This window comes from Saccostrea echinata, unplaced genomic scaffold, assembly GCF_033153115.1.
Source record: "Saccostrea echinata isolate AGI-Se365-2 ecotype Australia unplaced genomic scaffold, CSIRO_AGI_Sech_v1 ptg000062l, whole genome shotgun sequence".
Lineage (NCBI taxonomy): Eukaryota > Metazoa > Mollusca > Bivalvia > Ostreida > Ostreidae > Saccostrea > Saccostrea echinata.
The window spans coordinates 379,295-394,410 of record NW_026889811.1 but is presented as its reverse complement, the minus strand read 5'-3'; the positions used below and the strand labels follow the sequence as shown (position 1 = coordinate 394,410).

The following is a 15,116-nucleotide window of genomic DNA, read 5'->3' as shown; positions in this document are numbered from 1 at the left end:
TATTGTTTATGGATTGATAACGGTAATCGGTTTTCAAAAGAAATAAAAGAAAAAATATAATCAGTTGATGTATGCATGTTATATATTGCCATTTGTTTTTCTCAACGAATTTTGTACATGTATTGCCACTTCACTTTAAAATAATTCCTTAGGTTTCCCTAGGCATACACATATGTCTCCTTTCCCCCACAATTTTACTTAGATTGACCATTGAGATTTTACATTAGATCAAGGCCATCGGATTACAAACAGGGTGTGAAATGGAAATCTGTATTAGTACTCGGCATTTCACACCCTGGATGACTAAATAATAGGTCCCAAACTGACTGTGTAACTATTGGCTTTATGCATATTGTCAATGATAAATTAAACTTAAAGTGATTCATTCGGTACTTCACTGATAAAATAAAAGGTCATATAAATCACGTTAGTGTCAGTGCGATAGATAAATTTGCATGAAATGTAAAGATAACAAAGCGTTATCATGCTCAAAGTTCAATGACAAATACAAACTGTGAGTCTGACCTCTGAAAATATCATCCAAATTTAATCATACCATTTCCATACAGTAAACGCACAGATTTCTTCTAGTAAGGGTTGCTTTTCTAACTCTTCTTGGTCCGCAGTAAAAATATGAAAATATTTATGATGAACAACCAAACTGTTCGTCGTTCAAACTTGCACGATTATGACAGATACTTTATCATTTACATGTAACATACCAGCAAATCTTACTATCAACAATTGCTTTTCCTGTGGTGCAGTTGTAAAATACAAATTTTATTCTTTATCTATCGTTATTCCGTGCGGATTGATGCTGCTTGAGTTTTGAGAGTTACTGGGACTCATACTTTTCATTACACGTTCTTTGCTGTTCTTCTCTGGTCTAAAGACCACAATGTAGATCTTTGGCAGAAAAAGACTAGTTAGAAAAATCGTGGCGTGAATGAATAATGCACCACAAAGACTGATAACTCGTGTTGCAACAGTTGCTGAGAACACATACAGAGGCACAAACGCTAACCAGATAACGAAGGAAGTGAAGGAACAATACATGATTTCACGTGAATCGTTCATACCTTTCGGGAGTTTTCTTGTTTTGATGACGAGAACAAGACATGCAATCATAAGTATGAAAGGCCAGAAAAGTAAACCAAAATATTTGAAATTATTGGAGTCTCGACACGATCGGTGACCGACTGGGGGATCTGCTGTAAGATCATATGTTATCTTATGTTCTGGAGTATCTATTATTAGCCAGAATATTATAATTAGAAACTGAAAAGCAGATAGAGCCAGAGAAAGTAGCAGAGCAGTCTTCATTGTACATATGTAAGGTCTGAGTAACTGTCCTTTTGCCATTTGTTGCTTGATACCAGATCTCACATCGAACGCTCTCTTATAAACAATTAGCTTAGAAAGGACAGACGAATACGCCAGAGTATAACTCATGCCGATTAATAATCGAGAAAGTGCACATGATAGAGATGAAGGATAGCTTAGTAAAATAAAAGTTGATATATACGACAAAAGAATACTAGAAAGCAATACCATGCTGGTTTCAAAACCAGTGGCTTTTAGTAGAGGAGTGTTTCTCTTTTGCACAAACACAACTGATACTACGATGCATAAAATTGAACCCAAGACACACAATACCAGAATAGAAACAGAGAAGGGATTTCCATATGTAAAATAAGATATTGGTATTTGCATGCATTCATTTCTGTCTGAATTCGGTGTATATCCAGATGAACAATCTGTACAGCTGTTCGGGTCTGATGAATTAGTGATGGTTCCATGAGGACAAGGTGTACAGTCCCAACAACAGATTTCTGTTAATCTTTTTATGTAGCCAGGAAGACATGCCAGAGAACACGCTGCTTTCTGCCTAGTGACGTTGAGCATCAACTCTGATCCTATATCTATTGAAAGAGAAAAGGAACTCATTACTCATATATAATTTTATTTTTCAAAAGAATTTTGAGCACAATTTTAATATTAGTGTCAAATCATAATTGCAGTTGATATTCTGATGCTAGTTGTTATACATTTTCCTATTTCATTCCATTGAAAGTTGTTTCCTTTCCTTGAGTACTGTAGGATACTGTATCTAGCCGGTCCCTCAACGTCATCAACGAAATGGAATGAAGTATTAAAAGGATCTGTAATTGAAATTGAATCGAGTTACATTAGTTTTTATTCAATGATAGATTTTCCTATCATTATAAGGACCTTAATTAGACTGTTACTTTACATTATCATCCTGGAATTGAATACTCACTTCTTTGTCTTTCAAGGTATTCGATTAATAAATCTCCTGTAAAATTTTCTTTCATTTTCTCACACAATCCAGTGATATTCTGGCATATTTCTGAATGAATATTCAACATGGCATACCCAAATGAGTAAACAGCATCTCGGACATTGGCAATGAATGGAATTCCTATGAAAATATGGAGTATTTCTTTTTAGAAAATATGCATTTTTGTATTGCACTAAAAATGGATTTTTCTTTAAATTTCATAACTAGCTATACGAAGATCATGTATTTCCATCCGCACTATAATATAAAAATTCATTTCATATATGGCTGTAGATTGATAAATGTTTTGGACATTTACCATATATTTGATTATTTATTTGTTTTTATTATTATTATTATTATTTATTTGCATTTTTTAAAACTTGGCCTAAAGCACTTGTGTAATTTACGAGCATTATCAATGTGCCCACAGCTTCCTGTTGAACAGTTTGGAAAATATTGTTGAAGATATTCAGCATACCATGGATTTGGGTTATCTTTAATTTGTTGGCTGTAATTAAGAAAAACAATATTGAAATACAAAATAAAATAATTGAAATACAAATGTTTTAATGATTTTCTTAAAGTCTCATTTCTCTTGATGTGATGAAAGGAACATAAAATTTTGCTGGTGACTGTTCTCTTGTCCCCCGCACCTGTTGACGTATTGGATATATCCTGGATATTCAGACGTTTTCAAAGTCATTCCTATGGCACCGTCCATGATATGTTCCAGTCCATTTGGAGGGTCATGTCCGGTTAATCCGTCACTTCCGATCCAGATAAAGCCTCTAATGCCTGTGTCCTGAATGTGGCGGATTATTTTGTATACGTTTTGATATAGCATAAACAAAACTACCACTATATTTCCTGCAAGGAAGTTTTGATACATTAGAAAATGAACTTTATTTTAACTACATTGTGTCTCTTTCTGTATATAAGAAGAATGATTATGCTGATTAATACTTTAAGTGTGGAATCACAGAGAGCAGAGAGTAGAGTGTAAGTAAGAAACCAGAATATTCTGTCATTCAGTTAATCTCTAACATCCCAATATATATCTGTTAAGCACATATAAAAAGAACAACATTTGATATAGTACCTCTTGAGTTCCTTCTGGAAGTTAATTCAGTTACTGTTTTATGGATTTCTAATTCCGTCATTCCATCTGAGGTTTGTTTCTCATAACCAATGCATATATTTTCAAGTCGTGCAAACCTTTTGATATCCTTGTAGCCATAACTTCCATAGCTGGAATCTTCGTAGAGAATACTCACATACTCCCAGCCATTGGCTCTAAAGATGGAAAGATTGGATTTTAAAATCATAGGGCAAGGGAGACAAATTGTTTCAAATAAAATTAAAACAAATCATTTATAGGCTAAAGAGCACTGGACATCAAAGTTATATCATTCCGCAGCTAGGTTAAGGCCGTCCGAAGGATTAATATGCATTAAATATATACTATTTTATATTGAGCAATGTTCTGACTTCAATTTGTAATTTATGTATACATACACGGTTAAGTTGTAAAGAAAGTTGAATAAGGTATTACAAAAAAGCATTTTTGTGATGTCACATGACTGTGTTGATCACCTAGCTGACGGACACATAAATTTTCTTAAATGTTGCACAAAAATCGCATCGGCACAAGTGAAAAACAAAATTATTGTGAACGGCTTGTTACATAAATCGATTAAACGTATTCTTGGGTATATATAAAGTGCTGGGGGCAAGTCTGAATTTTATTTCATAAGAAAATATTTCACGAGAAATTCAACTTACCCACATACAAGGGGTCATTTTCCACTCTTCATCGCAATTTATACAAAATAGGATATATTACATACAATCCCCCAGCAAAATTCAGTTAGAGGACATATTTCTCTAGTAGATTCACACAAAATATCTTCAATTAATCCTTATTATTCACTTGTGCCAGTCAAATATATATAAGATTTATAGATTCTAACTCTGTCTACAGACACGTTAGGGGGCATTTCACATTCTTTTTTTTCAATTGTTTGAATACGTACATGTTAGACAAGAAAAAGAAATAACGATATTATACTGCAAATATTCACAATCATTACAGCCTTAAAACAATAATCCAGACACGTGAATTAAACATCAACGTAAAAAAAATTCTACATGTGATGTGAAAGGAATGTAAAAGTTATGACACTTTCCCCGTCATGTCAGCTCAAATATGCAGTGACTTGACATCATATGCCATAATGACGTCATATCTAGGTAGTTCAGAGAAGTTACTACGGCTGGTACACTGTGACATTCTTCGGACAGCCTTATCCTAGCCGCGACATTAATTTAAGTTATCTCCAATTGAAAGAGAGTGTGGTCCTATGTGTGATAAAATCTTAATGTCCTTTATTAAAGGCTGATTTATTGGTTATTCAATTAAAAAGCAGCCCTGTTTTTTTTTTTCTGGAATAGGAGCTAAAAATGTGAAATGTAAACATGAAGTATGAAAGAACAGTAATCATGCTCAAGGTCTATTAAAACAATACATTTTAGGAGCAGAGCAAACATCTCTACAACATCGGAGATGGGATCAGGTGCCATGGAGTAGTAAGCATCTACTGTCTACCGGTCACACCCGCCGTATGCTTCTAGTTACTTTGATTTGTCTATGGATGACTCCGTTCACCTGATTAAGACAAAGAAACTTACGTCGGATGTGACAGGTCAAAACGAATTTTTCACTCTTCCATAATACCTTATGCTCCCTTTGATAATTCAAGGGTCCAGTGTTTAATCTTTTCCTGATTGTGTATTGTTTTATTGGATGTTGAGATTTATCAAAGTCAATTGCCATCACATGTTCATTTAAGAACTATTTCTTTTGTTTCACTTTAATTTTGTCTTACCTGAGAATCTTAACGATCCCTTTAGCTTGGTATGTGTCAGAGGGAACTGTCCGCTTGAAATATTTGTACTCCTCTTTGTTATTAAGTACAGAAGAAGTAGCTGTGGCACTAATCTGGGAAAAATATACCATACAAATTTTTGTAAATCACTTTTTGATCAAGAACTTTATTTTTGCCTTCCTGCTCGCGAATATATCATTCTCATTTAGATTTGAATAAATAGATATTACAACAAAAACTGAAATTTTATCTCGCTTTAAGGTACAAAAATATTTCGCAAAGATAAGCTGTCTCAAAGATGTATTGATCTACAGTACCAATTATATTACTTCTTTTTTTTAAAAAAGAAGAAGACAATTTTCATTTGCTGCAAAATTAATGAAGGTTTGAGCAACAAGGAATATCACAGAACTTTTTTTTTTTAGAACATCTTCTCTTCATATTATCATATTTGACTCATGCAGACCTCAGAAAGAAATCAATGGTGGCTAAGGTGAATCATAGCGCTATCGACTTCATTATAAATAGGTTAGATACGCAGATTATTTTTTTTATTAAATAGTTTCATAATTTCAAGATAAAATCTTTATTACGTAATTTTTTTCTATGTGGAAGAATTTTCTTTCCTTTCTGGGGGTGGGGTTGGGGTGGGGGATAATTTCTATACAAACATCCCTTTTGATGTAGTATATGGGAAATGAATTACTTTGAACAAATACACATATCGATAGCAGTAGAAGTTCTCAGCTCAAAGAATAATTAGTATATTAAGAAAATTAATTTAAATTTAATTCTATTTTTTATACCATAGGATAAAACAATAGACAAAATTGTATCACAGTTGAAAGATAATCTTCATAGAAAAAGCTTGTGAGAGGATCCCGGTATATTTCATAAGAAAAATGAAATGGAATTCAGATAGGAATAACTATAAGGATTTTATTAGGAGAATGAGCCATAGTCGAAATAAGATTAATTAAGATCCTAAATGTTTACCTGTGGCATATTGAAGAGAGCCAGCAGGCTGGCCACGTATTGTGTCTCTCTACTAGTCACCGGACCAATTACTCCTACCATCCGTCTGGACGGTAGTGCCATGCAATTATTGTTTCCAGTCTCCACCTGTTTCGTATAGTAACTTTGCTGAGCAAATTGTAAGGAGTATTCTAAGGACGGGTTCACATTGTAGCAAGTATCATATGCTACTAAACCCAACGTTATCCCCTTCACTTTCAAGTAAAAATTTACTTCCGATAGAGCAAAAATCGCGGCGTCTAGTAGGTGTATTCCAATATCCGGATCGATTTTATTGTCACACCCATCGCCTTTTGAAAAATGAATAGAGAAGAGTCCACCCAAAATAAAATCTCCGGGAATCTGCAGATATGTTCTTTCGGTTTTCTTACAGAATACCGACCAAAATATTAAGAAATAAAACGTAAGGTGCATCATGAGTCCTGTCATTACCATTTTCATGTACAATTAATGTCTAACGTCTTTCAAACGAATTGTAATACCAATATTTTTTCACTGAATTGTCAAAAGATTTTTTCGTTTACCGAATTTTGACAAAGAACACACGGTTCTTGTGACTGGTCGACAGGGGATGCTCACTCCTCCATGGCACCTTATCCCACCTCTGTTTTGAGAAGTCCTTGTTTGCTCTGCTCACAGTTTGTATTGTTTGATTGCACTATGGGTTTGATTACTGTTTGTTATCTTCACATTTTATTACATGTACATTTAAAATATATTTTACTTCCTGGGTATGATAACAAATTAAAAAAAAAAAAGAACTATCGCTTTTCATTTTATTTATTCGATAAATTGAATCATTCAGCCATAAGGAACATAAGGAATGACATGAAGATTAAAAGCCTTTTTATGTAGAATATAGTGAAAACAACTTATACTTCCGTAGACTGAGAGTATGTAATTATATAATACCGTACAAATGTTTACGAGAAAGACTTTAATCAAATTGTTTTGTTGCTTGGACACTGATAAAGATGTATTATGTAAGCAGAGATTAAAAACAGTACATCATAAGTAAAGTTTTACAATATATTTGATCAGTAAAATACACCTGACAGTCATACGTGTATTATTTACAGGCTCTAAAGGAAACATCGACAAAGATTTTAGAGTAATGGAACGGTGTATCCAATGCGGATTTTATTAAACAACCACTGGTATCTTGAATCTTGATTTCACACAAATAATATAAGTTATAATGACGTAGATAATTGAGTGTCTGATTACACTCGTGCAAAAATAACTATAATTCATTAGTTATTAAATGAAGATGAAAAATAAAATAGTTTAGGTAGCATACACCGTGAAGTCCCCACTTATTACTGATATCATGGTAAGTAGTCTGTGCAGTTTAGTCTAATACAATATCGCACATTAGTCTGACACATAGATTATGAAAAGTACAAAAGTAATGGTAATCTGTCGTACAAAATAGTCTACAATTATACAAAAAATATTTGTTCCACACTTGAAATCCTCCATGGCACCTGATCCCACCTCTAATTTTTGAGGTCCGTGTTTGCTCTGCTCCAAATTTGTAACGTTTCATTGGACTTTCGAGATTGATTACTGTTCGTTATCGTCTTATTTCATTCTAGAGAATTTATTGAAATACAGGTTTGTTTATCACAAAAGATGAAAACTTGGGACAACTGAAAAATTTAATACAATTCAAAAGTACTTTCAGTAACGTAAGATTTTTTTTTTTTTTTTCAAAAGTTAATAATTGTTCTTTCACCCATCATGTGCCAAGGAATTTCTCGAATTAGTTGAAAAACAATGTAAAAACAATGTATCAAAAACAATTTATGTATAATAAATGGTTTATGTATGTTGCCCATCGGCAAATGTGGGGATTTCCCCTCAGCCAGTGATATTTTTATCTGGCTTATTTACATATGGGACTACTGCGCATGCGCCACTTTTCCTGAACTTCGGTCATAGTAGATGCCCGCTGTCTGTAAAAGGTTTTTCCTACAGTTTACCAACGACAAAGATTTTGCGCATCCTTCTCGAATGTATCAAATATGTTTTCTGAAAATGTTTTACATCAGGTACAAGTTGAATTTGTCTGTACATCATAGTAGTAAAAGAGGAGTTTCTCCTATCTTAATAAAATCCTGTATTTTATTTAAAGCACCGAATCACTCGTTTACCTCGTCCATGTACACCTCTAATTCCAGGATGGCGCCACCTTCCAACTCATTACCGGTATGTAATCATATATGAAAGACACTAGGACGAGGAGCTTTGAATTTGGGATATTTTAACATTACGTAAAGAATACAGGAATCTATGCATACGAGTTGTAGAGAGGGTTCTCTTTAATCTTAATCTCTTCACTCTCAATTACTGCGTCAGATATCTTGTTTTTTTAATTTTGATGAACACGTTTTATCTGTTGACAGGTTGACGTCATAACCATGTTCTAACCTATCTGTAATCACATATGAAAGAAATAAGGACTTATAACCCTGATTTTATGCTTCGATAACAAAAGCATATAGAAAACACGATTATTTTAACAAACCAATATTGTAAAAGATTACTCAAATATAGGTCAAAATCTTGAAAGTAGTAAAAATATCAAAAATCAACAACTCTTACCAATACATGATGCTTTTTCTAGAGTGTAATTGTAAGAATGTGATTTCTGTTCTGGCGTTGGTGCGATAAAGATCCCTCACTGCGTAATGGCCCTGAGTGCCGAGTAAAGGTCTAAAGCTCTTTAATGCCCTTCAAGGGTTTATGGTGACGTCTCTATATGAGTAAAAAAAAATTCCGAACGGGACGTAAAACAACATAAAATCAATCATGAAATTCTGGTTATTAAAATAAGATTTCAATGTTTCAAGAACTACAAAAGAGTCCACCCAAAATAAAATTTCCAGAAATATGTAGGCATGTTCCTTCAGTTTTTCTTACAGAATACCAACCAAAATGTTAAGAAATGAAAGGTAACTTGCATCACGAATCCTGTCATTACCATCTTCATGTTGAGATATAATTTCTGATTATATATGAACAAAAAAGTTACTTTATTTCATGTGAATGATAGCAAAAAAAAAAAAAAAAATGTAAATTTTCCTTAATTTTATTTGCTGATTTAAACCCTGTAGGCAAATATGAACGTAAAAAACGACAAGAAGTTAAGATAAAAAGCCTTTTTATCTATAATATAGCGAAATTTATTTATATTTCCATAGACTAAAACACTACGTAGCTAAAAATATCGTACAAAAATTAACGATGAAATGTATGGAGATATCGAACAGTATTCAAGCTCAAAAGTCCATTACACATTACAAAATAGGTGCAGAGCAAACACGGACCTCCAAAACATCAGAGGTGGGATCAGGTGCCATGAGGAGTGAGCATCCCCTGCCGACCGGTCACACCCGCCGTGTGCTCCTTGTCATGATCGGGAAATAACGGGAAAATCCGTCGACAATACAGTGTGTAAATAATGGCCTAACAATTAGTATGAAAAACGTCAGTCAGCATTTGACTCAATGATAAATTGTATTTGCTGACAAGGTCATTGTATCTACCATAGAACTTACGAAAAGATGACTTTAAACGAGACTGCTGATATTCTTGTTTCATCAACTTGTTTGTCAATAATTTACCTCGTTTTAGAAATTGTACATACGTAGAGCATTCTCTTGCGTATCGAATCAACTGAGAGATATATACCCCGCATGCAGGTGATGAAGGTATAATACTGCATAAATAAGGGAAGTTGACGATTGAAAAGTTAAAGTCATCACGTTTATCAGAAAGCTAGGTTGTTAGATTGCCATAAACGCCTTTTTCAAGTGAAATATCCAAATATGAAACAGATGTGTCAGACTCTGTTGTAGTATATTTTATCTCAAGCTCACCGGGATATATCGTATCGACATAAGAATGGAAATAACAATTGTTAATTGATAATACGTCGTCATATATCTAAATGTCGAGTTGAAGGCCACAGCAAGTGTTTTCTTCTTATCACGTATAAGATTTTGGACAAATTCTGCTTCATATGAATACAGAAAAGGTCTGCTAATAACGGGGCGCAATTGGTACCCATGGGTATTCCAATAGATTGTTGGAAGACCTGATCTCTAAAAACCACATAGATATTGTCAATAGATCGAAAACTCTAAACAAATATTTTTGTCACTCAGAAACTGATGAAAATGTATCTTACAAATAACACGTTCACGGAAGATATATTTTGTAAGCGGAGATTAAAACACATCAACATAAGTAATACAATACAATACATGTGATAAGAAAATACAACTGACAGTCATGTGCATTATTAATGGGCCTCTAAAGGAAACACTGATATGAATTTAAGAGAAATGTTGAATCGAATACGACACATCTGATTTTATATAACAGTAATAGAAAATATAAATTGAAAAAAAAAAATCAGTAAATGTGGCTAAAACGGGTATTCAATCTAGACTTATGTAAAATTGACGTAGATATTTGAATCTTTAATCACGTCAGAACAAAAATAATGTAGAGTCACATATTTTAGAGGGTCCAAATTTCTGTGATATGAGTTTTTTTTTTTTTTTTTTTTTTTTTTTTTTTTTTTTTTTTGAATCTGAATTCGAAGTGTTGAGTAAATATACATTTAAAATATACATTTTTTATTCTTGGATTTCTACATACCACGAAAGCAACGAAAAGTAACCCCCATGCACATTAGTGATTTCACAGTAACTATACTCTATGAGATATTTCAAAATGAAACGCCAATAAGATGATTAAAGTATCACACAACATGAAGTTCCATTTTATAACCATGATATCATAGTAAGCAGTCTATGCAAGATCATTCTAATACAAAACCACACGTTAGTCGGGCGACTAAAGGTTAAAACGTACAAAAGTTTTACCAATCTGCCGTAAAAATACATCTTTATCTGTCTAATTGTGCGAAGATATTTGTAACACACTTCCAATTCTTTATTGAAATATTGAGGGTTTACTAAAAAACAGAAGATGAAACGTTCCGGTATTTGAACAATTCCCAACAATTTAATAGTACTAACAGTATTACAGTAACGTGAGATTTTTTTCATAAGCTAACAATTATTCCTTCACCAAAAAAATATCAAAACTGTTCAAGTATTCTTATTGAATTTCAATTGAAAATTAAAACAATGCAAAAACAATATATATTTGTTATCTGAAAAAAATGTACAGCAGGTACAATATGTTTTTTTATACATCAGAGAGGTCAAAATATAATTCTTTTATCTCAATAAAATCCGGAATTAATTTAAAGTCCAAATTTACTCGCTTTCCCGTCCATGAACATATCTAATAACACGATGGTATCACCGTCCAACTCATTATGTAATCAAAAATGGGATAAACCTAATGGGTGAAGAGAGCTGGAATGGGATATTGTTACATTACTTCACGAATACAGAACTCTATGCATCAGAGTTGTAAAGTGGGTTTTCGATAATCTTAACAACTTCATCAATCTCATTTATCTCATTTGCGTCATATATCTCGTTTTTCAAGTTTGATGTACACATTTTATTTGTTGACTGGATGACGTCATAACCATGTTCTAACTTTATCTGTAATAAAAAAATGAAAGTAACAAAGACTTATATATAATTCTGATTTTAAGCAGTAAAAATATCAAATATCAACAACACTTACCATTACGTGATACTTCTAGAGTGTAATTGTAAGAATGTGAATCCTGTTCTATTCTTTTCGTCTAAGGACCATTGTTTTCATGCGTCCCACTGTATGTGTTATGAGTCTTACTAGAACCGGCAGATGTACTTCTCATCACATGGTCTTTGTTGTTTTTCTGTGGTCTAAAGACCACAGTGTAAATCTTTGTCAAAAAAAGACAACTGAGAAAAACTGTCGCATGAATGAACAATGAAACACAAAGAAAGATAACTCGTGCAGCAATAGTTGTGGAGAAAGCATACAGAGGTACAAACGCTAACCAGGTGACAAAGAAGTGAAGGAGCAGTACATGATTTCACGTGAATCGTTCATACCTTCCGGGAGATTTTTTGTCTTGATGGCGAGGACGAGGCATGCAATCAACAGCAGAAAGGGCCAGAAGAGTAAAACAAAATAACTGAAATTGTTAGAGTCTTTACACGTACGATGTCCGGATAGAGGATTTGTTGTTGGATCATATGTTAGCCGTCATCATTGTACACATGTACTGTCTTGGTAAGTGCTGTCCATTTACTGCTTGCTGTTTGATACCAGATATCACATCGAACGCTCTCTTATAAACAATAAGCTTAGAAAGGACGGAGGAGTAGGCCATAGTATAACTCATGCCGATAAATAATCGAGATAATGAACATGTCAGAGATGAAGGGAAACTAAGTAAAATAAATGGTGATATGTATGACATAAGAATACTAGAAAGCATTACCATGCTGGTTTCCAAACCAGTGGCTTTTAGTATAGGCGTATTTCTTTTTTGCATGAAAACAGCGGAAACAACAATGCATAAAACAAAACCCCAAACACACAATACGAGAATAGCAACAGAGAATGGAATTACATATGAAAAATGGGAAATCGGACTTTGCATGTATTCATTTCTGTCTAAATTCGTTGTATATCCGTGTGAGCAGTCTGTACAGCTGTATGGATCTGACAAATCAGTGATAGTTCCCGAAGGACAAGGTGTACAGTCCCAACAACAGATTTCTGTTTTTCTTTTAATGTAGCAGGTAAGACATTCTACAGAACACGCCCCCCTGCGACTTGACAGTTTCGAGTTCCAATTCTTCTCTTACAACTTGTTTAATGGAGAAAATGTCATTTTCAGATGGTATTTTAAAGTCCTGAATCAAGAAAATATATTTCTAAATTTCTTCTTGGAAGCTTAATTATAATATATTTACATCGTGATAAACGTGATGACTTTAACTTTTCAATCGTCAACTTCCCTTACTTATGCAACAATATACCTTCATCACCTGCATACGGGGTATATATCTCTCAGTTGATTCGATACGCAAGAGAATGCTCTACGTTTGTACAATTTCTAAAACGAGGTAAATTATTGACAAACAAGTTGATGAAACAAGAATATCAGCAGTCTCGTTTAAAGTCATCTTTTCGTAAGTTCTATGGTAGATACAATGACCTTGTCAGCAAATACAATTTATCATTGAGTCAAATGCTGACTGACGTTTTTCATACTAATTGTTAGGCCATTATTTACACACTGAATTGTCGACGGATTTTTCCGTTATTTCCCGATCATGACAAGGAGCACACGGCGGGTGTGACCGGTCGGCAGGGGATGCTCACTCCACCATGGCACCTGATCCCACCTCTGATGTTTGGAGGTCCGTGTTTGCTCTGCTCCCGATTTGTATTGTTTGTATTGTGGGATCTTTTTTCGTGTTAGCACCTATTGCGACATAATAAGCAATGGTTGCTAACACGAAAAAAGATCCCACATTGATCAAAGGCTTTCAGTGCCGAGTAAAGGTGTAAAATTTGCAGCACTCCAACGGTATGTTATTGCGTCTTTATATGAGTAAAATATTCTCAAAAGGGATCTAAAAAAACAAACAAACAAACAAACAAACTAAATAAACTAACAAACAAACAAACGACTAGTCTTTTTAAAATAATGTTTGATCTTTCACCTTTTCTGTACATAGTTGTTAGTTTTCTTTTCTTGTCTATAGTGAGTGGGGTCTATTAATTCGTTATTCAATTGTTCAGTACCATGTTTTGATCAAAAATGTTGACATGTAATGGATACTGTAGGATCAAATTTTAAAATTATTTTTAAATATCTATGTTATTTAATTTCTTAATTAATTGGTAGTCAATTGCTGAGTTCTTTAATATTTATTCTAACGTTTAAGCCCTTTTCAGTTATTTTATTTATATTTAGCTACATTATATTCAATAATGTAAATCCTGTACGGTACCAGTTTCGAAGCACCAGATGCGCATTTCGACAAACTATGTTTCTCCAGTGATGCTAATGCCGAAACTTTGGAAATCTGAAATAGTTCATTAAAAAAAATTTAAAGAACTGAAGAAAGGAAGTGTGAAAGACTGGAGCCAATACGTCCAAGGATCAGAGCTATGCATGAGGTAGATAATAATAATAATAATAATAATATTTCTTTCATAATATATACTTATTCATATTTATGTTATTTACCAGTGTTATTAATTCGCTCACAGTTTCCGACTGTGCAGTTTGGGTAATATTGATGGAGGAATTCTGAATACCATGGATTCGGATTAGTTTCTGTAGTTTGGCTGTAATCAAGATAATGCGATTTATGTAGTACATGTATGATATTATTATAGATTGTCCAAAGTTTTGAAAATCAATAATTTTTACGAGAGAAAAAAATCATATCATCTCACTTATTGACGTATTGGATATATCCTGGATATTCAGAAATTTGGAGGGTTAATCCGATAGCTCCTTCCATGACATATTCTAGTCCGACCGGAGGATCAAGCCCGATTAATCCGTCACTTCCGATCCAGATAAAGCCTTCAATGCGCATGTCATGGATTCGTTGAATAATTTTGTATGCATTCTGATACAGCATAAACAGAACTACCACTATTTTAAAGTTTTAATGTTTATCTCTGAAAATGAAAGGCTTTTTTCACAAAATCGGGTCTACAATTTAGAATCAAGTTGGTTGAACCTTATTTATATTACTTAAAATTACTTATTCACAGTTTCTCTCTCTCTCTCTCTCTCTCTCTCTCTCTCTCTCTCTCTCTCTCTCTCTCTCTCTCTCTCTCTCTCTCTCTATATATATATATATATATATATATATATATATATATATATATATATATATATATATATATATATATATATATATATATATATATAT

At 33.3% G+C, this 15,116-nt stretch overlaps 1 protein-coding gene across 1 annotated transcript; it reads right to left on the bottom strand.

Moving 5' to 3' along the window:
• Positions 1–780: 780 nt before the first annotated feature.
• On the bottom strand, positions 781–6,267 carry LOC133175267 (metabotropic glutamate receptor-like). Its single transcript, XM_061310368.1, has 7 exons — positions 6,187–6,267; positions 5,191–5,303; positions 3,405–3,598; positions 2,959–3,172; positions 2,713–2,813; positions 2,282–2,443; positions 781–1,922 (listed from the first exon to the last, which is right to left on the bottom strand). Exons 1-7 carry the CDS (start codon positions 6,265–6,267, stop codon positions 781–783), a joined length of 2,007 nt encoding a protein of 668 aa, XP_061166352.1.
• Between the last annotated feature and the right edge of the window lie 8,849 nt (positions 6,268–15,116).

Excerpts from the sequence above, each read along its gene's own strand:
- LOC133175267 (XM_061310368.1), bottom strand. The coding sequence starts at position 6,267 with ATGGTAGGAGTAATTGGTCCGGTGACTAGTAGAGAGACACAATACGTG. Across the intron at positions 5,304-6,186 it reads CTCTCTTCAATATGCCACAG|ATTAGTGCCACAGCTACTTC; the intron begins GTAAACATTTAG and ends TATTTTTCCCAG. Across the intron at positions 3,599-5,190 it reads GGGATCGTTAAGATTCTCAG|AGCCAATGGCTGGGAGTATG; the intron begins GTAAGACAAAAT and ends TTCCATCTTTAG.